The sequence below is a fragment of the Nicotiana tabacum genome, chromosome 15 (assembly GCF_000715075.1).
Source record: "Nicotiana tabacum cultivar K326 chromosome 15, ASM71507v2, whole genome shotgun sequence".
In the NCBI taxonomy this organism is placed as follows: Eukaryota; Viridiplantae; Streptophyta; class Magnoliopsida; order Solanales; family Solanaceae; genus Nicotiana; species Nicotiana tabacum.
In genome coordinates, this window is record NC_134094.1 from 40,061,941 (window position 1) to 40,083,704 (window position 21,764).

Here is a 21,764-nt window from a genome sequence, read left to right on the forward strand (position 1 = left end):
TGTAGTAGCTGTTATATATAGATAAAAATTCCGGGCTTATAGTAAAAGGCTTATTAAGAATATGGAGGAGTTTACTTTATCAAAAAAAGAATACAGTGGATTTTATAATAGAAAAATAGATAAACTGGAGTTGCCTAGAAAGCCTGTCTGATTTGGCTGATTTTCGACCGGCTTACCAAAGAATGGAGTAGGCTACAGGTTTTTGCAAGCCTCTTTGTGCTTTATAAAGTAGTTGCACCCTTTTTTCCTAATATAATTACATTACTTCTGGGAAGGGAAAAACAAGAAGAACGAAAAGAGATAATAGGGAAATACTGTTTAACTTGACCACGTATAGACAAAAGTATATCTCTGAAGAAAAGATTTAACTCATCTTTTCTTTCTAGTGGATGGTGTTAGGCCGTTCATCATCTTATTTCGTTTTAAACAATTCATCTTCTGGTTTTTAAGTGCTTGAATTGGAGAAATTAACCGGAAAACTTGTGTAGAAATTTTGATTATGCAGTCCATCTTCATCAATCATGCTGACAAGTATAGTGTGATAAGTCCATTTCAAAAAATTATACTAACAAGTATTTTCTTGCATTATACTGTTTCATATTGTAAATTCATGTGAACATTGGAAAAGACTGAAGTCAATATTCACAATAATATGTGTGAATTTTAGGGAACAGCATTCTCATTTACAGAACGTGATCGTCTTCACATTCGTGGCCTACTGCCTCCAAACGTGATGTCTTTTGAACAACAAACTGCACGGTTCAGTAAGTCTCTATCCACACTAATGCAATCATATTTGGGCTTCTTCAAAGTCAAAATCTATGAAACTTTAGCATCTGAGTGTTATTATGGATAACTCCTGCAGCCTCTGAGTGTTCCCCTTTTTTTTTTTTTTTTGGAGTTTGAGAAGAAATCTGCAGTGTTTTTTGCAAATTGGAGATTTTCAGGATCATATGGATTATAACAGTGGATTTTCCCATCTTTTTTTTTTGTTAATTAATATGCTTAATAGTTCCTGCAATAATTCTTCTTCTTCTTCAGTTTCTCACTTTTATTAGCGGCATATACTTTCTCCTCTTCTCGATTCCAGGTAATGGATCCATTAAAAGAGCTTTGTTAAAATTCGATTCATTAAATCTTCCAATCCATTCACAAAACTTGAATCATTAAAGCAACAGATTCAGAGTTTTAGTTATGTAGGAATTTCCCCCCCAAGAGGTATGTTGGTGTTCTTTGAGTTTAACTACTTACTTTGTCAACTTTGAACCTTTTTCTGCATTTAACAGTGGCTGACTTGAAGAGGCTTGAAGTGCAAGCTAGAGATGGTCCATCTGACCCGTATGTTTTGGCCAAGTGGCGGATACTTAATCGCTTGCATGATAGAAATGAGACTTTGTACTACAAGGCGAGTGGTTGAACTTATCTTTTTATAACATTGCATTGTCTTGTATTGCTCTATGGATTGTAGTTGGAGGGATTAGGATAAGTGATCTTGGCATAAAATCTTGCATAATATAATGTTTGGTTGGAGGAATTGCGGAAAATAACCACACATAATTAATGCGGCCTTTGGTTGATCATATAAAAAATAATTTTTGCATAACTAATGCAATGCCTGGCTGGCAGTATTAGATAATACCCACTTTTTTTTTTGGGTTTACACCCGGTGTCCGGTACCTACATTGGAACTCCCACTAATTCAGATACGCGCTGCCGCGTAATGGCCCATTAAAGGGGTAAGCGTTTTCTACCAGGATTTTTTTCATTCCTAGGGTTCGAACCCGAGACCTCTGGTTAAAGTTGGAGGGATCCTACCCATCCCACTGCTATCTTTGGTGGTAATTGTTCATTATATGGGAATCTATATATTATTTCATACGAGATAAAATATGGAAGAAGAGAATATGTATTAGCAATACAAATATAAATGTATTTAAAGACAAAAATACCCTTAAAATAAGTGATCTCTACATAAAATTTCATGTATTATTTTGGTCATAATAAAAACACATTTCATGTATTATTTATCACTGCATAAAATTTTCTTCTTATTTTCCTACATGTTTTCCTGCATGAACAATCCCTGCATTATACCCGCAGAACTAGAATGTGAATCGAATGAACCTTATAGTTCTTAGGGTTGCACATATCGGCATTACATGTCTCATACATTGTGATAATGTGCACCTTACTTTTCAGTAACTACCATTGCAAAACTTGCCCCCTAAAGGAAAAAAGAAGAAGCAAGCTACAAGTTATTAGTGACATCCTTGCGCTTACCTCAGGAATTCTTGTATTGCAGCTCCCATGTGCCCTTTTTAAGAACTATCATCCTGAAGGTCTTTTTCTTCTTTTCATCCTGATGCTTTAAAACCCCTAAGCACCTGATACCAAGTAGGGTCATTTCCCGTGATATAGCATCAAAGATCTTTGATTTTGTTCGGATGTGACCTCTAATAGGGTTATATAGGATATATCTATTAATAAAAGCCTTTCTTTTCTGTTTGTGTGTTTGTCTGTATAATACAAATATATCTCGCTTGAAAGGAGAATAAATACTATTGTACTAGGCTCTGTTCTCTTGAATAGGTAGGCTGAGTACGGTAGGGAAGTTTTGTCTGCTTTATATATATATATATATACACACACACACTTATATAAAACTTATATTTGGTTTGTATGGGATACTATTAACATACGTAAAACTCACAATCTTTAGTCATTTTATTACATGGAACAGACAAATAACTATGTAACTCCGAACTTCTGAAATAGATTAGCAAGTTATGCTTTTTTGATTTTAAGCATTTTCAGCATTTTTCTTGTGGTGAATAGTCTAAAATATGAGCTGAGTCTTGGAAAGATAACCATGAAACTGCGCGTGCACACACAGACGACGCTCTAGCCTTATCAAAGGTGAAAAGCAAAAAAAATAAAAATAAAATGCTCTGAGGTATGTTGGAGTTTTAAGCGCGAAGCGCTGATTAGTGAAGAAAGATGGATATGTAGAAAAAAATAATTTGTTATTCAAGAATATTAACTATATAAACAGCCAGTAATTATATGCACAAAGAAATTGGATAAATCATAACTAAGTAAACAATTATTTTTTTGCTCCGTTCTTGAAGATGAAGCCTATGGATAATGAGCGGCACACCTTATTGCCATGGTGCATGAAGCAAAGTGTTGCCTAAATGAGACAAAGTGCTCTGCTTGTTACATGTAGTTTCGGGGCTTAAGCGCTTTTCAAGCGAGCCTTTGGCAACATTTGTCGTGCGTACACAAAAGAACGGTCAATAAATACAAAGATGTGGTTCTTTAGAGCTTTAATTTTTTTTGGTTTGTCATATTCATTTTTCTTTTGCATCTCGTATTGCATACTCTAATCTCTGAAGTCTTGAAAGATATCAAATAGGAAGAAATTACAACAAGAATAACAACAACAAACCCAGTGTAATCCCACAAGTGAGATCTGGGGAGGATAATGTGTATGCAGACCTTACCCTTACCTTGTGAAAGTAGAGAGTCTGTTTCCGATTGATTTTCGGCTCAAGAAACAGTGAAAACAAAGCAACAAACAATACCAACAACTAGGTAATAGAGTAACAAAAGCGAATGACATAACATGTAATAATTAAAGAATCAGGAATAAGAAAATACAAGAATAGTACTAGTACTAATGGTAAGACTAGGAGAAACTCACGACTACCTGATGACGAGCGCAAAACACAACACGAAGTTGATGACTTGATGCTCGCTAGCCAAAGATAGTATAGTTTAATTATCGTCTCCACATGGATTGGATTTAAACAGTGTTCGAATAATCTCTAGTTTATTGCTATTCAGGATGATTAAAACTTTGATTGGAATGATTATGAACTAAAATTAACTATTAAAACTAAAGCAATTAACAATTGATTACAGAGAGACAAAAGTAGAGCAACACAGAAATAATCAAAGGGAGAAATAAGAGTCGTGACAGGATAGGTGCAAGATAGTTATTCGGGATCTTACTATAGTTCGATTCACTCTAATAGTTTAATGTTCTAATGATTCTCACAAATTAACTCGATGATTAGTTCAATCATATAGCCAAGACTCCTCTCTCGATTAAATCTGAACTCTACGAGATGAACTAATATAAAGCACTGTGAAGGTATGCAATAATATGTTATTGGTCTAGTCTTTAGGAAAACGTCTCTTGAATATTCTCTTAACTTGATTTAATTAACAATTCAACAAGCTCTTTCGATTACTTAAAAGAATCACTGAATTAAATCAAACGAAATAATGCAAAGATAATCCCCCAAAATATTCCTCTTTCGATTAAATAATTCGGTGAACGAAATTGCAATCAATTCAAAACTATATAAACAAATTCATGCAAAATAACTAGAGTTAAAATCCACAAATATCAATCAAAACACCATATCCGTCAATCCCTAAAGTAAACTACTCCATAATCATGGAGAAAGTCATCACAAATAGGGTTAAAGAATAAGAAAACATGAATTCAATCCAAACTCGTGGTTGAGTTGAGGAAAGAATGATGAATCCTTGTGCCTTAGAGTCTCCAATGCTCTCCCAATCTTCCGTAGGTCAAAAGTCCCTTAAAAAACATGTTTTTGGTGTATTTATACCATGTAAAAGCGGGTCCGGACGTAACTACCCTTTCTAAGCCGAAGTAGGAAAACACTATGACGAAATTACACGGCGCACGGCGCGGCGCCCCATGCACCGCACCAGTGGAGATATTCAGAGGCTCCGTTCGGATAGGCCAACTCCAACTGCACTGTCGCGCCGCGCCCCATGCGGCGCGATAGTGCAATTTTCTCAGAATAAATTATTCTTTCACTTTTTGGATATCCAGACTTGGTCCTCGACCCCCGAATACGATCCCAGTTCAATTCCTTGGGCTTTTACTCAGACTTCAAAGCTCCACATTGTTCGATTTAGCTCCAAATTATCTTTTTAACTCGGAATCATTTCCTTCAAGGCATAAAATATGTAATAAGTGCAAATCACCATCATTTAAGCTCAAACACAAGTAAATTGCAGTGGTTAGAGTGCTAAAATACGGGTTCCTAGCCTACCATTATCTGACAACCTTCAACCTTAATTCTCGACCTCCATACCTTCCTATCGAGGATCATGTCCTCGGTTAGCTGAAGCAATGACATGTCCTGCCAAATAGGAAGAAATTACTTGAGATAAATAAATGAGGACAAAGTTACATTTATTAGAAGTTTTGAGTATTTTATTATCATGTTAATATTAGTATTCTTTGGACATCACGTACAACTATTTGTAAGGGGGAGGTCTTGAGTTCGACGCTAAACAAGAGCAACATTTAGTTAATTTATATTGTTTCGTTATCAAATAGTTGCATGTGAGGAACTATCAATGAGAAAGTTTTTCCTGACTGTGGCAGGTTTTAATTGAGAATATTGAGGAATATGCACCCATAGTTTATACTCCTACAGTGGGTCTTGTTTGCCAGAAGTACAGTGGATTGTTTAGACGTCCGAGGGGCATGTACTTCAGTGCTGCAGATCGTGGGGAGATGATGTCTATGGTTTACAACTGGCCAGCTGATCAGGTTTGTGTATATGTGAACTCGCTCAATCTACGACAGACTTTCTTTGTTAGGGAGACATTTGCATATTGTTGTCTTTCCCACTGAATTAATGTGTCACTGATTAGTTACCTCCTTTTACCAATTATTTGTACTTCAATATCTTCCTTTATACACAAAAATTCTTATTGTTTAGAACTGTTGACTAAAAAGGGCTGAATAAGAAACTGTAGAGTAATTCCTTATCCAAAAAAAGAAGTAGGTAACTGTAGAGTAATTGCGCCAGTGGTCTGCAATTAGTCAGCAGTTCAATAGCTTCTTAGATAGAAGATTATGTCGAATTGATTAGATCAACAAAGCTATGCAGCACCTTAATTTGCTTTTGCATTATATCAGGTAAACATTTTATGTCAAATAGAAGTTTTTTCGTCTAAACATCCAGCACAAATGGAGAAAAATGAAGATCTTGTGGTACCTTACAAGAAAAATGAACATATGTACAGTCTCACTGCAATAATATCAATTTATCAATTGACTGATCCTTTAAACCCCCCACCACCCCTCAAAAAAGAAAAAAGAAGAAAAAAAGGGGAGAGAATAAATTCACTAGAGTGATAATTGGTCTTGTGAGATGGATAACTCTTTCTTTTGACTTTGATCTTGTTCACTAGAATAAATGATTCTACTGATTGGCCATAATATTTTAGTGATAAATTTTTTCATTTTTTTTCTTCTGACGGCAGTTATTCTATATATCAACATTCAACAATGAAAGTGTTTTTATAGCTGGAGTTTCAATGTAGGTTGACATGATTGTTGTAACTGATGGAAGTAGAATATTGGGTCTTGGAGATCTTGGAGTTCAGGGTATTGGTATTGCAATTGGGAAACTGGATCTGTATGTGGCTGCTGCTGGAATCAACCCCCAAAGAGTATATTCTTGCTCTATGTTGCTATTTCATATTGCATGATGAATCAGATGGCCTCCATGAAGTAAGCACAAAAATGATAAGACACCAAAAAGAAAAGTAAATTTAAATGAAGAGATGGAAAGAGGAAACAGATAAATTATCTAGTATCTCAAAAGATTTTTACTTTTTGAGAAGTTTGATTTTAACAAAGAATTGATGTAATTGTCAGTGATTGCAAGCACTTCTAGTGATTGCTTTAAAAAATGACTGAGAAAAAGAGATACCATGTCAAGCACTCTATAAATTTTCTGTTGTGGTTCTTTTATTCTTTTAAATTGAGGTCTTGTATTAGAGTTTTCTCTAGTTCTAGTGAATAGTTGTAGTCTTGTTGGGTTTCTTATAATAGAAACTACTTTTTAATTGATCAACTTATCTTCTGTCATTGCTGATATCAGGGTATGAGACATCAGATGTCTGTAATTCTTTATGATTTTTTTTCTCTTAATTCTCTTTCTGACAAGTTTTTATATTAGACTCTTGTCTTTAACATTCTTTTTAAATATACTGATTCCATCTTCTTCTGCTTCCAATAGGTATTGCCTGTAATGATAGATGTTGGAACTGACAATGAGAAACTTTTGAAAGACCCGTTATGTGAGTACTTATTCTTCATCACAGTTGATTATCATTCGCTACATCATTCATCAAGGATCAAATCACTACAAACCAATTGCTACTCTATATTTTCTTTAGTTTCTGGAAAGTGTCCTGCATATGTGTCTTATGTTTACCTGAATGAATTGTTGTATATCAACATAGTCAGTTGTTCTTTGATATCTTAAGTGAAGGCATGATGATACTGCTCATGGTAATGTGTGGTTAAATGGAGTTTTATGTTGCATGTACCTGGCATTTTGGGGTACAGTCCATGTGATATATGTGGTGGTACATGATCCATTCAGAATCTGATAAGAGGTACTCTTGACTTTGGCAAGAGGTTTCCAAACCTTTGATTGCTGATCATTACAAATGAATAAGCGGATGAGTAAGAAAGGATCTCTAATTTGACAAACTGCTGGAGTAAGCTTTTCCACTTAATATTTGCCTAATCCATGCAATATTGACCCTCTCTCCTAGCTTGATGTTGTTTGTGCTCCATTGGAAAAAAAAATAGAGAAGGATGCTGGTTTTTGAGGAGCAAGTGAACTCTAGGTTTCATATGGGTTGGTCTAGAAGATGAACAAAGGGCTGTATGGCTCGTTTTTCGCCCATTGGCTTGTACTCTTACTTTTCTGCTGATGCGCATGGCTACTTCCAAGGGGTGTAGTACTGATAAATATAAGTTGCACTTGTCGCTTCAGACTCACCTGTCTTAACAGGATTACTGATAATTGTCAGATGAGTGTTTGATCTGATGCTAAAACATATTTGAGATCATGCAGACATACAATTATTGGCTATAAAGCTGAATAATATAATATAAGTACATTTAATGGAGCTCCAGTATTCAGTGTATTTAAGAAGAACTTATAAAAATACAGGTGCATATGAACTTTGGCCAGAAGATGCTTAGCACTTGATCCATATCTACCCCAGCTAAAAATTTTGGTAATTGCTTGATAAGTGCACTTGCTCCTTGATACGTTCTCGTAAGTCCATGTATACATGTATGATTTAGTACTTATTACAACTTCCTCTGTTTCCATACTCTTTTAAGTTTATCTATATGATACTGTAGATAGTTGAAATTTCTTATTGCGACTATTATTTTCCTTGATATTGATGATTGCTGTCATGCTATGATTGATTACTTGCTCTCAGCATCTTGAGTTTGTTAGGAACATTTTTGATATATTGTTACTCCGTCATACTTTAGCTTGTTACCAGTAATGCCCATAAATTCAGGATATATGTCATTCATTTTCACTGAAGCTGAGGATATTCTTTTTCATGCCCACAGATTTGGGATTGCAAGAGCGTCGACTTGATGGAGAGGAGTATCTTGAAGTAATTGATGAATTTATGGAGGCTGTTTATACTCGTTGGCCCCATGTGATTGTGCAGGTACATTCCTTGGTCATTTGAGCTCTCGTCTTCATTCTCGTCACAAATATCATGTTATGTATGTAATGCCCTTTTAATTCACAGTTTGAAGATTTTCAAAGCAAGTGGGCCTTCAAGTTGTTGCAGCGTTATAGAAACAACTATAGAATGTTTAATGATGATGTCCAGGTAAATAACTTTATCAGTCATCGTAGAAGTATTTTAGTGTTTGGCAAAATAAGATTACAGTTGTAAATGAGTGTATAATTAAAAGCTCTTACCTCATTGATTGACATTCTTAGGATTAGGGTATTGTATTGAATTTAGCAAAAGTATAAACTGGTAAAAACATCAGTAAGACATTCAAGGCTTCTACATGTTTATGTGTCTGCAAACCTTAACGGGAGAAAAAAAAGAAAAAAGTATGTGGATTCACCCCATGGTGTCTCATGTTATTTGAGAGTGCACAAAGGCTACTCAAGAATTGTGATATTGCTTTACATGGCATTACTTCCCCAACCTTTTCTTGTGCTTGGGTGCTAGACTGAGGTGAAACTTCAGTGGTCAAGTCCCTATTGTTGTTGCACCCCTTACTCATACCCTCCTTGTTTGTTGAAATGGAAAAGCATAATACTTGACTGATCACTTGTGTTGTTGCACCTCTCCAGAGTAGTGAAAAGTGAACAGTGAAAAAGCACCAATATTTTTGGGAGCTCTAAGTTTACAGCGCAATTAAAGCGTGGGTTTTAGCAAAGAAGCGTCAAGGAAAAATAATAGAAATGTAATGCAAGAAAAGGTGACTATATACACAAAGAACATTTAATTGGACAAAAGAATGAAAACACTATAATTAAGCTACATATATGCGGTTAAAATCATGCCAATCAAGACCAATTTCTATTTTAAATTTGTAGGTCTTTGTTTGCTAGTTTTCTTATACTAAATCTCTAATTTCTTGTTCTTAATCAATAAAACTTTAATCATGACTTTTTCTTAGCAACTAATGAATCACATCGTAAACTATATTTATTGTCCACTGCTGGTTGCCAAGTCCTGCATTCACCAAGAGCATTTCTTCCTTAAGCATAAAACTTCAGACTGTAAGGCGTTTTCGCTATATAAGAAAAAAGTGGAATGGGATCTTGGAAATGATCGACTCACATAGATGTTCATCATAAGCCTTTCTTTTTTCCTCCTCCCCGTGTTCTATTAATCAGTAGCATCCAGCAACGCCAGGCCTCGTCCATGCCAGTAAAAAGAGTTATACTACTAAGCTAAGCTGTTCTGGGGAGCTCAGTAGATGAGCATGACCTAGAACCTTGATGCCTACACTAAATCTCCAACTAAGCCAGGTGAGACGCACGACGTGGGCTTTGGCGCGCGTTAGGGCTTAAGAGCACTTTAAGCTAGCCTTTAAGAACACTGGCCTCTTAGCCATACCCTTCTTGTTTGTTGAGATGGAAAAGCATAGTGCTTGACAAATCAACTATTTTCAAGAAAGGATAAGCATATCTTTTTATTCTTAGTATCTCTGAATATCTCACTTATCCCTACAATAGTATACAAGTACATTTCTGGGATAAGGTAAATAATTTTATTAATAATGGAAGAATCTCCCCTATCTGATCAGTATGCCAAAAAGTAGAGAACTTACAACATAATATGATTATCTATGAACGACACTTAATGTTCTATACAAACTGAAAATTCATGGGTGCTTGAGAAAGAAACTAGGAATGAGAGGATATTCCTCAAATATATAGTCTTTCTTTATCTCTTCAAAGCTCTTCTATTTCACTTTTTCCACAAGACTCACATGAGTGCTGTTACGCGACGCCTTCCTGATGTTCCTTGGAAGGGCGACGTAAGGCTAAGCAACCGATGTCAGTGCGATTGCTGTCCGCCAACTGAGGTCCCCTCCGTACGCTAGACTAGATTGTCAGTGCCGTATGGGAAAACCAATGTCGTGATCGATTGAAAGAGAGAGCAGAAAAGAGAATTGAGAATGAAAGAAAGCTTGATTGCATTGAATGAAAGCTATTACAGAAAAACAACACGGTGTCGGGGGGGAGAGACACCAGTACAGAGAATTATTTGCTTGCTTGAAAGTTTGATTGCTTAGTCCCCCTTAATAATGCTTAAAAAAAATAAACCAAAGTTACATCACTAGGCCTATAAAAGCTGGAAAATCACACTTAAAGAAAATGCAGTAAAACTACTTTATATTTACAATGAAAAGGACATAGTCTTCTACAAAGCAGAAACAAGTCCGTTGGCATTAACTTTGTCTTTAGCATCAGGATCTGCGCGCGCGGCATTGTCTGCGCGCGCGGCGTTGTTGGCATCTGCCTGTGGCTGGGCGCTGGCGATGGCTATCGGTGGGGCGACAAAGGCACATGCGCGCTTGTCACTTGGAGCTGCCGAGACCACGGGGCCGACCGTGGCGACGGGCGTTGGGAAGCTGGCCAGGACGCCATAGGGCGCGTCCAAGGGGTCATGGGGCATGGTTGGAAAGCCGCCCATGACATTCTCCCCCACCTGAGTTGGGACGTCCTCGGCGCCTTCCTTACAAGGTAATCATCAATTAGGCTCTTGTAGGCTTTGAGGTTTGTTCCCCTCTCCCAAGTATTCTCTTCTGCATCACATCCCTGCCATTTCACCAAGAACTCCTGGTGATCTTTTCTTAAGGCGTGAATCACTCGATCATCCAGAATAGCTTCAGCACGCCTTTTCCCGGTTGAATTGGGACCTCGAATACTTGGTATTGTGAGTTGGCTTCGTGAAGGATCCTCCATATCTTCCCGAAAAGGTTTCAGGAGACTGACATAGAAAACAAGATGGATTTTCCACCAAGCTGGGGTATCCACCCGGTATGCAACTTTCCCAATGCGCCTTTCAATGGACAAGGGTCCAATATATTTTTGCAATAGGCGAGGGTCATGGACCCCTGCAAACAAGTACCGCTTTGGGATTTTGACCATCACTTTGTCTCCCACTTGGTATTCAACAAAGCGGCGATTCTGATCAGCATGCCTCTTCATCCGCTTTTGGGCTTTGACAAGATAGCTCCGCACTATCTCCAAATTTTGCTTCCATTCTTTTGAGAAGCTAGCAGCTCGAGGAGATTTTGACATGTTTGGGGCGTTCACTGTGTGTGGGAGTAGCGGTTGCTGTCCGGTAACAATTTCAAAAGCGCTTTTGTTGGTACTTGAGCTCTTTTGTGAATTGAAACACAGTTGAGCAGCATCCAGAAGCTTCACCCAGTTCTTCTGCGATCCGGTCACAAAGTGTCGGAGATATTCCTCTAGCATGCCATTGAATCGCTCCGTCTGGCCATCAGATTGCGGATGAAAACTTGAGCTATGACTCAATTTTGACCCGAGGCACTTAAAGAGTTGGGTCCAAAAGTTGCTAGTGAAGCGTGAGTCACGATCACTAACAATGTCTTTAGGTAGGCCCCAATATTTGACGACATGAGAGAAGAATAGTCGAGCTGTATCTTCTGCTGATATATATTGTGGGGCTGCTATAAAGGTAGCATACTTGGAAAACCGATCCACCACAACCAAGATAGTTGTGAGATCTCCTACCTTGGGCAATCCGGTGATTAAGTCCAGGGAAACGCTTTCCCAAGGTCTTTTTGGGACAGCTAGTGGTTCCAAGGGCCCTGCCTACGTCAAGCGGTCTGACTTATCCTTCTGGTATACTAGACAAGTCTTCACATACTGAGCGACATCATCGACCATTTGAGGCCAATAATATGGACGGTGAAGCAATGCCATGGTGCGTTCCTCATCGGGATGACCGACCCACAAAGTATCGTGGCATTCCGCCAGAAGAGCCCTTCGCAGATCTCCTCCTTTAGGAACATAAAGTCGGTTCCCTTTCACTTTCAGGAAACCATCTTCGGTGTAGAACTGGCGAGTCTTGCCCTGTCCTACCAAATCAACCAAATACTGTGCAGCAGGATCCTTGATGAGTAGATCCTGTATCTGGTCTTTTATGGTGGTAGTTACTTCGCTTCCCTTTAGGGCTGCGAGTAGACACACCGATGCTAGATCAGCTCTCCGGCTGAGTGCATCAGCAACATGATTGGTCTTCCCACTTCGGTACTCCAGGTTGAAGTGAAATTCCGCTAGGAGTTCCTGCCACCTAGCCTGTCGACCATTCAGCTTTGGCTGGGTCATGAAATGGCTAACGGCTGTGTTGTCTGTCTTGACCACGAATGGGGCTCCCAGTAGATAATGCCTCCAAAGGTGTAAGCAATGAACGACAACCAATAATTCTTTCTCATGGGCGGCATAGTGCCGCTCTGCATCCTTCAGCTTCCGGCTCTCGTATGCTACGAGATGCCCTTCTTGTAGCAATACTCCACCAAGTGCATAGTCGGAGGCATCCGTTTGCACTTCGAATGGCTTGGCCAAGTCAGGTAGGGCTAAGACTGGGCTACTAGACATAGCCATCTTCAATGCGTCGAAGGCCTCTGCCCGCTTGGGGCCCCAATCCCACGGTGTGACCTTCTTGAGAAGTTCTGTCAGCGGCACTGCAATGAGGGAGTAACTTTTCACAAAACGCCGATAGAAGTTGCATAGGCCAAGGAACGACCTCAAGGCGTGGATATCCTTGGGAGGCTGCCATTCTGTGATGGCCTGAATCTTCTGCTGGTCCATCTTGATCCGCCCTTCCTTGATGACATGTCCGAGGAAGTCAATTTATTTCTGAGCAAAGGAGCACTTGGATAGCCTTGCATATAATTCGTGCTCCCGTAATCGGGCTAGGACCTTCCGCAAATGCTCCAGGTGTTCTTCCAGTGTCTGGCTATATACCACAATGTCATCCAAATAAACCACGACGAATTCATCAATGTATTCTCGGAAGACTTGGTTCATCAAGGTGCAAAATGTGGCTGGCGCGTTAGTCAAGCCAAAGGGCATAACAGGAAGTCGTACGACCCATATCTTGTCACACAGGTTGTCTTGTGCTCATCACCCTCTGCAATCCGAACTTGCCAATATCCTGTCCTCAGGTCTATTTTGGTGAATACCGTCGCACCACCCAGTCTATCAAACAAGTCTGCCATTAGCGGGATAGGGTACTTGTTTTTCACGGTGATTTTGTTTAGAGCCCGGTAATCCACGCAGAGTCGTAAACTACCATCATGTTTCTTTTGGAATAGCACAGGGGACCCGTATGAGGACTTAGAGGGCACGATGATCCCTGTGTCTAGCATTTCCGTCAATTGTCTCCGAAGCTCGGTGAGTTCGGGTTGTGACATTCTGTACGGCGCCCGGGCAGGTGGCTTCGCACCCGGCACCAACTCAATCTCATGGTCCACAGTTCGCCTAGGCGGAAGACGCTTTGGCATGTCTTGTGGCATGGTGTCTTCAAATTCCAGAAGCAACTCCTTCACGGGTGCAGGAATGGGACCCGAGGAGCGTTTTATATCTTCCATGCAGAGGGTAGCCAGGAACGTGGGTTCATGTTTTTTTACCCCCTTCTTCAACTGCAAGGCCGAGATGTTCTCGGCGGCCATCTTCATGGGAATGCACGGAATAATGCAGGGCTTAGCTTCGTTTTCTCCCATCATCAGTAGTTACGGTGCGGGCATGGTATTGGTCTGTCTCAGAAATTCTAACCCCACTATCAACTCGAAGTCATCTATAATCACCACGCGCAGGTTGAACTTTCCTTTATAAGGGCCAAGTTTCACCGGTACTTCTTTGGCTATTCCACCCACTGGCTGAGGTGGTGAGTTGATAGCCTTGACACGACCTTTGCCCTTTCCTACAACTAGGCCAAGGCGCTCCACCTGAGTCGAGGCTAAGTAGTTGTGGGTAGCACCCGTGTCTATCATCGCCCGAATGGGCTTGCCATTTACCTTCATGTCAACGAACATTAAGGTCCTCTCTTGATGAGGAGTCCTTTCGTTCGCCTTCTTTTTCCCTTTCTTGGCGATTGGACAGGGGTCTTTCTTCTTACGGATACCAGCACTGGTTCCCGCTAGAGGCTCAGAAATAGAGCCAACAATGGCATTGAATGCACCAACTGGTTCGGTCTGGTCCGCATCATCGGCATCGACATCCGTCCCATCCTCAAAAGCTTGATGGGCGTTCATTTGTGCATGTGGGCATTCATTGTTCCAATGTGGTCCACCGCAATGACGACATCCTGAGAGGGGTTTCCTCCCCCGATCATTGTTGTTAGATGCAGCACTAGTACTGCTTGAGGAGGGAGCCTTAGATTTGGTTGCACTCCGGTCTCCTCCACTTCTGCTAGGGCTACCAGTGTTTGGCTGGCCTCCTTTGAATCCTCCTCGGACAGGCTGTTGAGGCCTGTCCTTCCGGGCTTCCACTTGATAATCCCCAAGGCACTCTGCTGCTTGGATTGCCTTAGGTAACGTGTCTACACTTTGTCTTTGCAACTCCATGCGGGCATAAGGTTTCAACCCTTCCAGGAAGGTGAAAAGTTTGTCCTTGTCCCCCATGTCGCGGATGTTCAGCATGAGCGCAGAGAATTCCCGCACGTAATCCCGCACTGATTTGGTCTGGCGGAGCTTCCGTAGCTTTCTCCTAGCATTGTACTCAACATTTTCGGGGAAGAACTGTAGGCGTATGGCTGCCTTCAGTTCTGCCCATGTCTCGAGGGCATCTTCACCAGCCTTGATGGCTTCGTATTTCACCCGCCACCAGAGTTTGGCATCACCCTGAAGATACATGGCAGCAGTTGCTACCTTCTTAGCTTCTTCTAGGCCCCCACGGCATCGAAGTATTGTTCGATGTCGAAGATGAAGTTTTCCACTTCTTTGGCATTTCGAGCTCCACTGTATGGCTTTGGCTTAGGAATTTTCAGTTTTTGGGCCACGGGGGCGAGGTTCACAATACCCCCGATTTGGTTTCCACCTCCTCGAAGCAGGCCTTGTAAAGCAGCGTTGACAACGTTGAGCTGGCCTGTCAAGTTGTCTATAGTTTGTTGCATGGCAGTCACCCTGTCTGCCTCTTGTGCCCTGTTGGCTAAATCCTCGGCGCGTTCCTTTTGGAGGACCTCAAATTTACCAAAAATTTCGGCTGCCTCTGTGGCTGCCGTTTGCCGGTCTCCTTCAGAGTCGCGACTGATGTTTTCTATGTCAACTTCGGCCTGGATCAGTCTGCGGTCCAGGTCGTCCAACCTTTGCACTAGGCTGATCTTTAGGTCGGGCTCCATTTCCACGATGGGCCGTAATGCGTCAACCGTTCCCTCAAGGGTCGCGATGCGATCCCCATAATTCACCATGGTCAGAAATGGTGGTAATTGCAATGTAATCCCTCGTCCGATGTCGAGCCTAGGCTCTGATACCAACTGTTACGCGACGCCTTCCTGATGTTCCTTGGAAGGGCGACGTAAGGCTAAGCAACCGATGTCAGTACGATTGCTGTCCGCCAACTGAGGTCCCTTCCGTACGCTAGACTAGATTGTCAGTGCCGTACGGGAAAACCAATGTCGTGATCGATTGAAAGAGAGCAGAAAAGAGAATTGAGAATGAAAGAAAGCTTGATTGCATTGAATGAAAGCTATTACAGAAAAACAACACGGTGTCGGGAGGAGAGACATCAGTACAGAGAATTGTTTGCTTGCTTGAAAGTTTGATTGCTTGGTCCCCCTTAATAATGCTTAAAAAAAATAAACCAAAGTTACATCACTAGGCCTATAAAAGCTGGAAAATCACACTTAAAGAAAATGCAGTAAAACTACTCTATATTTACAATGAAAAGGACTTAGTCTTCTACAAAGCAGAAACAAGTCCGTTGGCAGCAACTTTGTCTTTAGCATCAGGGTCTGCGCGCGCGGCTTTGTTGGCATCTGCCTGTGGCTGGGCGATGGCTATCGGTGGGGAGACAGAGGCACATGCGCGCTTGTCACTTGGAGCTGCCGAGACCACGGGGCCGACCGTGGCGACGGGCGTTGGGAAGCTGGTCAGGACGCCACGAGGCGCGTCCAAGGGGTCATGGGGCATGGTTGGAAAGCCGCCCATGACAGTGCTAATGGCGCAACATGCTCTTCGACTTCTCTTCCTTCATTTAAATGTTCAGCCAGAGAGTGCCTTCTTTACCCGATATCGCCCCTTGCAGTCCCAATCATCTCAAAATCTCATACCACAAGCGAGTTGCCACCTGACATTAGGAGGAAGTTGCCCACATCTTGCATGTAAAACACCAGCTAACGTAGGTAATCCTCCTTTTCTTTTTTCAAATTCGTGATGTCATGATTACTCCCATCGCTTCCAACCAAGTAAAAAATCACATCTTTCTTGGTGAATTGAGATCTAAATTGATAACTGCAGAAAACCTGATTACTCCCTCATCAAGAGTATATGATAATATGACATTACTGAGAACAATTCATCTCGTCCCATTTCCTACCTCCATGAGTCTTAATTAGCGTGTGATGTAATTTGCTTGTAATGCAGTTTACTCAGCCTTTGAATTCAACTACTTCCATGTCTTCAAGGTTCCTCCTAACCTTATGGTCCTTTGAACTACCCTCTCTCATAACAAATGGATCTACGGTACTGTCATCTTGTTTTGGCTTGAGATACTGCAAGTGTTCGGGAATGTAAGCCCCAAAGTTTCTTCTACATGCCACTTGTGACTCCAAAAGATGAATCCATCTCCTGCCCTGAAAATTATGTTGTCCGTGAAGTCTTCCCATTATTTCATTATATTCCTCTAAAATCTGCACCTAAATGGAAGTGTGAATTTTGTAATCTTTCCTCCTTCCTTCCACTGTTATGTATTTATGCGCTATCATCTCCCTTCAATCCCGAATCTCCATGACCCTCTTTTTAATAGGACATTGTTGAAAACTGAGAGATCTTTATCCAAGACCCAGCTCCCTATTTGTTTGGGGACGTAACATCTTCCAACTTTACCAAGTAGAACTTCCTATCACTATTCCCGTAGAAAATCTTTTTGGAACCGTTCTAAATCACCTGTGATGCTGGCTATGACATGAAATACCTAGGGATGTTCAACAAAGTACTCTTAATTAACACTTTCTTCTTGTTTCATCTTGGTAGCCTCTTCTCCTCTCTCTCAACCACCGGGCTCCATGCTTCTTAGACCATTGGAAGAGCCAATAGTAAACTGAGATAAGTAGTTGGAAGAGCTTCAACCCTGCAATTTAGCACTTTTCAGTATTGACCACTTCACCCACCAAAATAATCACGCACTTTCTGAGGTTGATAGTGAGGTTTGACACGTCCTGGAACTGTATAAGAACCTGTGTCGGATAAATTAGCTGTTTAATGTCTACGTCACAGAAGAGTATGTGTTGTCCGTGAACAAGAGGTGTGAACCCCTCACTGTAGATTGCCCCCGTTTGCTATAGAGAAGCCCCTCAAGTAACCACCTGTCACAACTCACTCCATCTATCATTCAACTCAATGTTTCATTAGAATGAATAACATGTGAGGCAACAGGTCCCCCTGTGGCCCTGTCTCATGCCCCTCAAGTAGCCAAAAAAACCTCAAGGGCTGCTATTCACTAGGATCGAGAATCTAGCCGTTGATATGCAGAATCTAATCCAATTTCGCCACCTATCCTTCCATCTTCAATATTATAAATTCCAGGAACTCCCAGTTCATGTGATCATAGGCTTTCTCAAGATCCAATTTGCAAAAGATTCCCAGCCCTCTGCTTCATTTTCGGGTTAACCAGTTAGTTTGTCACCAAGCCGCGTCTTGGATTTGTCTTCCTTCCCAAGTGCGCACGCACATAGCCAAATTAAAACTTTGGTAAATACTGGACCTAATGTAAGTGTAACAAATAAAATTAAACCTTCATCTTAACTAGTTGTATCACCTATATGGATTCTTTACTTCATTGTTTTCTGTTCTTAGCCAAGTCTATATTGATTTTGAGAGATTGTAGGTTCTTCGAGGAAAATTCCGCTTAGATGATTCTAGGTCTACCTCATTTCCGTTTGGCACCTTCAATCATCAAATGTCGCACTACTGTGGTCCCTTGGAGGTCTCTGTAGCATATGGTCAAATCATCTTAGGCTACCTTTTTTTCATTTTCCTGTATGCTACTTGCATGGTGTGATCAGTCCTTAGACTTGTCCAATTGTTCTGTAGCTGTACATCCATATTAAAGCTGGCATCTCTGTGATAATCATCTTATGGTAGAGATCCACGTTCACTCTCATAAAACATGGCGGGTCTCAGTATCATGTTTTAGAACTTCCCTTTTACTTTGTTAAGGATCTTTCTATCACATCATACTCCGATATCTCTCCTCTATTTCAGCCATCCTGTTTAATTCTATTTTACTGAGTTTGGATATTGGATTTTTTTGCATTTACACAAACAATAAAGTTTACTTCACTTAATGTTAATCCTTCTTTTGGGTGCTTATTTGACTGTACATATGTTTTATCTTGCTTCTACTTTTACGAAGATGCTTAATCTCAGAGTATATCTCCGTACTTCCAGCTTCTGGTGACGTTACATGTAACAGAGATCTCATAAAATCTAGTACTTCTATTTTGCTTTATGAGTCAATCGATATTGTTGAGAAAAAATATGTACTTTTGACAGGACGAAAAATAAATTTATATGGATGACATTACCAGCATTCTTAATATGGAGTTCGAATGACTACATAACCTTAGTGCATGTCATCACATGTATGTTATTTTTTTATCAGTAAAATGAGGATTTTATTCACAAAAGACAGCACTAAGAGGGTGCTGTAATTTGTACAACTGTGAACTGACCCAAAAGTATAGTTCCTTTTAGTACTGTAGGTGAATCTAACACGGATACAAATATTCCTCTTTTTTCCAAAAAGAAAGCAAAAGTATACAACTGAGTTTGATCTTCAAAATAGATTCAGCTTTTCCTTCAGAACACCACTGGTTTCTTTCTCTCCAATCTCCATAATGTCCACCAATTACAGGCAGATATGGTTTAATGGCATTCCAGATTCTTTTCTTTTTGGTAAAATTCATAAGTTGCCCTCTAAACTTGTCCGGAAAAGTCATTTACAATTTACACGCCTTAACTTTAGGGGCGACTTATCACCCCCTATTCTTGGTTTTGGCATTTCAGGGTGGTAATAATTCTACTTCAAACAAGAATAGGGGATGATAGGTTGCTGTAAATTAAGGTGTGTAAATGACTTTTTTGAACAAGTTTAAGGGGTAACTTATGTATTTTCCCTTCTTTTTTCCGGTGCTTTCTGTAACAGCAACTGAGAGGTTCTCTTTTTGAATTAGGCCTGACCTATTTGAGTCACATGTAATGTAAGTTAGTAACATGGTAAGTTATTAGTGGAGAGAACTAAGGGTTTTTCTTGGTATCACAAAAATCATGTCTTTTTGGATTAATTATTAATGTGACCACTGAAGGAGGTGTACATTGTCGGAGAAACAGGAAGCGTGGTTCCTGTAATTATGGAAAAAGGGAATCTAACTAAATTAACCATATGTTGATGTGTCTTGCAATATTGTTACATAAATCTTACAATGCTTATAGCTTGTAAGTTTTGAGTGTCTCATAGTCGGTGTATGATGTTCATCCATTAACATGTGAAATTCAAAATTGTGAGAGTTGTGTTTGAATGTGAGAAAACACTTAAACTACGGCTGTGTAACTGAGAGAATTCAATTATTGGCAAAGCGAGTATACGAAGAACTATTTTTTATTTTGCTTCCTATGCTTATAACCTTAATCTGGGACTTAGATAGCAACTGGTATTGATCTTTTTCTTACATATTGTTGCATTATTAGTTTTTTTGGTTTGTGATGGGTGTTTCTTACTCCCAATGAGACATTTTGCTTCCAGTCAACTGATTTGCTCAAATCATTTTTTCTTCTTTCCTCTTAAAATATAGAGCCGTAATGCATCATTCTTGTATGTGTCTGCTCTTAACTTCACCTCAATACATTCCTAACTGGAGTTCCTTAAATTCGCTGTGCTCTTCATCGTTTAACCAAGTTTTGTATAACAAACATGGTACCATTTTGTTTTCAATTCAGGGAACTGCAGGAGTTGCCCTTGCTGGCCTTTTGGGAGCTGTAAGAGCACAGGGAAGGCCAATGATTGATTTCTCAAAGATGAAGATTGTGGTGGCAGGTGCTGGAAGGTTAGAGTAGTAAACTGTTCTTTCCTCTAATTACACCCATGTAATTTCTTACTCGAGTCATTAGCATGCCATTATGCAGGAACTGTTTCATGGTTCATATGCTTCATTCTTTCTAGATTGCACAAATGCACAGCTCTTTCTATGTTCCCACTCAATCCTATCCTTTTGTTCATATATAATTACTTTGCATCATAGAAATAGTGTTTGATTCAGTATAGTAAATTTGGTTATTCAGCCTTTGCATTGTTTGTTGAATGGTTAGTGTTGGTAGAAGATGTTCAGGGTGATACATAGGAGGAATAAGGTTTCTTGTTGAGTTGAATTATTGTAGCCTTTCATTTTGCGTGAGTTACTTGGGGACTGAGAACGGGGGAGAGACAGTTGACGGTGTTAAAGAAAATGGGCCATGGACCTAACTCAACTCCAAGAGCTAGCTCATGAAGTGAGGATTGTTCATGACATAAAGGGAGACAATTACTTTTTTTCCTTTACCAATATGGGACGTGAACACCCCTCAGCACACCTACGGCTGGACATCTAGAGTGTAGATAACATAACATGGGGGGCCCCAACATTGCGTAAACCAAGAACAAGGATGAGTCTAGGTCTAATACCACATTAAAGAAAATGGGCATTGGCCCTAAGTCAATCCAAATAGTCAGCTCATGTTGTGCGTGCAGTTGCGCTATGGCATGCAGTAAACCGAACATGCAAAAGTACTTGTCTTCCCTTTTTCCATTTTGAAATTTCATTTAGGTTTTGGGGGGCTTCATGGCCTGCCTTTTTGACATATTATTATGGACTATGTCCTCACCTAATAATGAAAAGTGTTCTGGTATATAACTGATTTGATTTGATATATTGCTATTGTTGTTGTTGTTGATGATGATGTTGTGTAATATGGGTCTAAGATGATCTTAAACGAGTGGCAAAGGCCAGTGATGATTTGTTTAGTCGACCCCAACTTGCTTGGATATTGAGGTGTAGTTACTGTATATGACTGATTTGACATCTATAAGTTAGTAACTTCTGAGATTTTACAAACTATAACTTAAAGAACTTGGTATATCAATGAAAAATAGAAGTAACTAATCATATGATATTTTACTGGC

The 21,764-nt window shown here is 40.1% G+C and overlaps 1 protein-coding gene across 1 annotated transcript in view; it reads left to right on the top strand.

The window, feature by feature from the left end:
- LOC107810978 (NAD-dependent malic enzyme, mitochondrial) overlaps nt 1-21,764 on the top strand; it is a 46,682-nt gene that overhangs the window by 6,777 nt on the left and 18,141 nt on the right. Inside the window, exons 2-9 of the mRNA XM_075230769.1 lie at nt 668-764; nt 1,287-1,405; nt 5,432-5,599; nt 6,379-6,507; nt 7,080-7,140; nt 8,447-8,550; nt 8,635-8,718; nt 20,546-20,652. Coding sequence (XP_075086870.1) covers nt 668-764; nt 1,287-1,405; nt 5,432-5,599; nt 6,379-6,507; nt 7,080-7,140; nt 8,447-8,550; nt 8,635-8,718; nt 20,546-20,652 — 869 coding nt within the window. The remainder of the gene's footprint in view (nt 1-667; nt 765-1,286; nt 1,406-5,431; nt 5,600-6,378; nt 6,508-7,079; nt 7,141-8,446; nt 8,551-8,634; nt 8,719-20,545; nt 20,653-21,764) is intronic.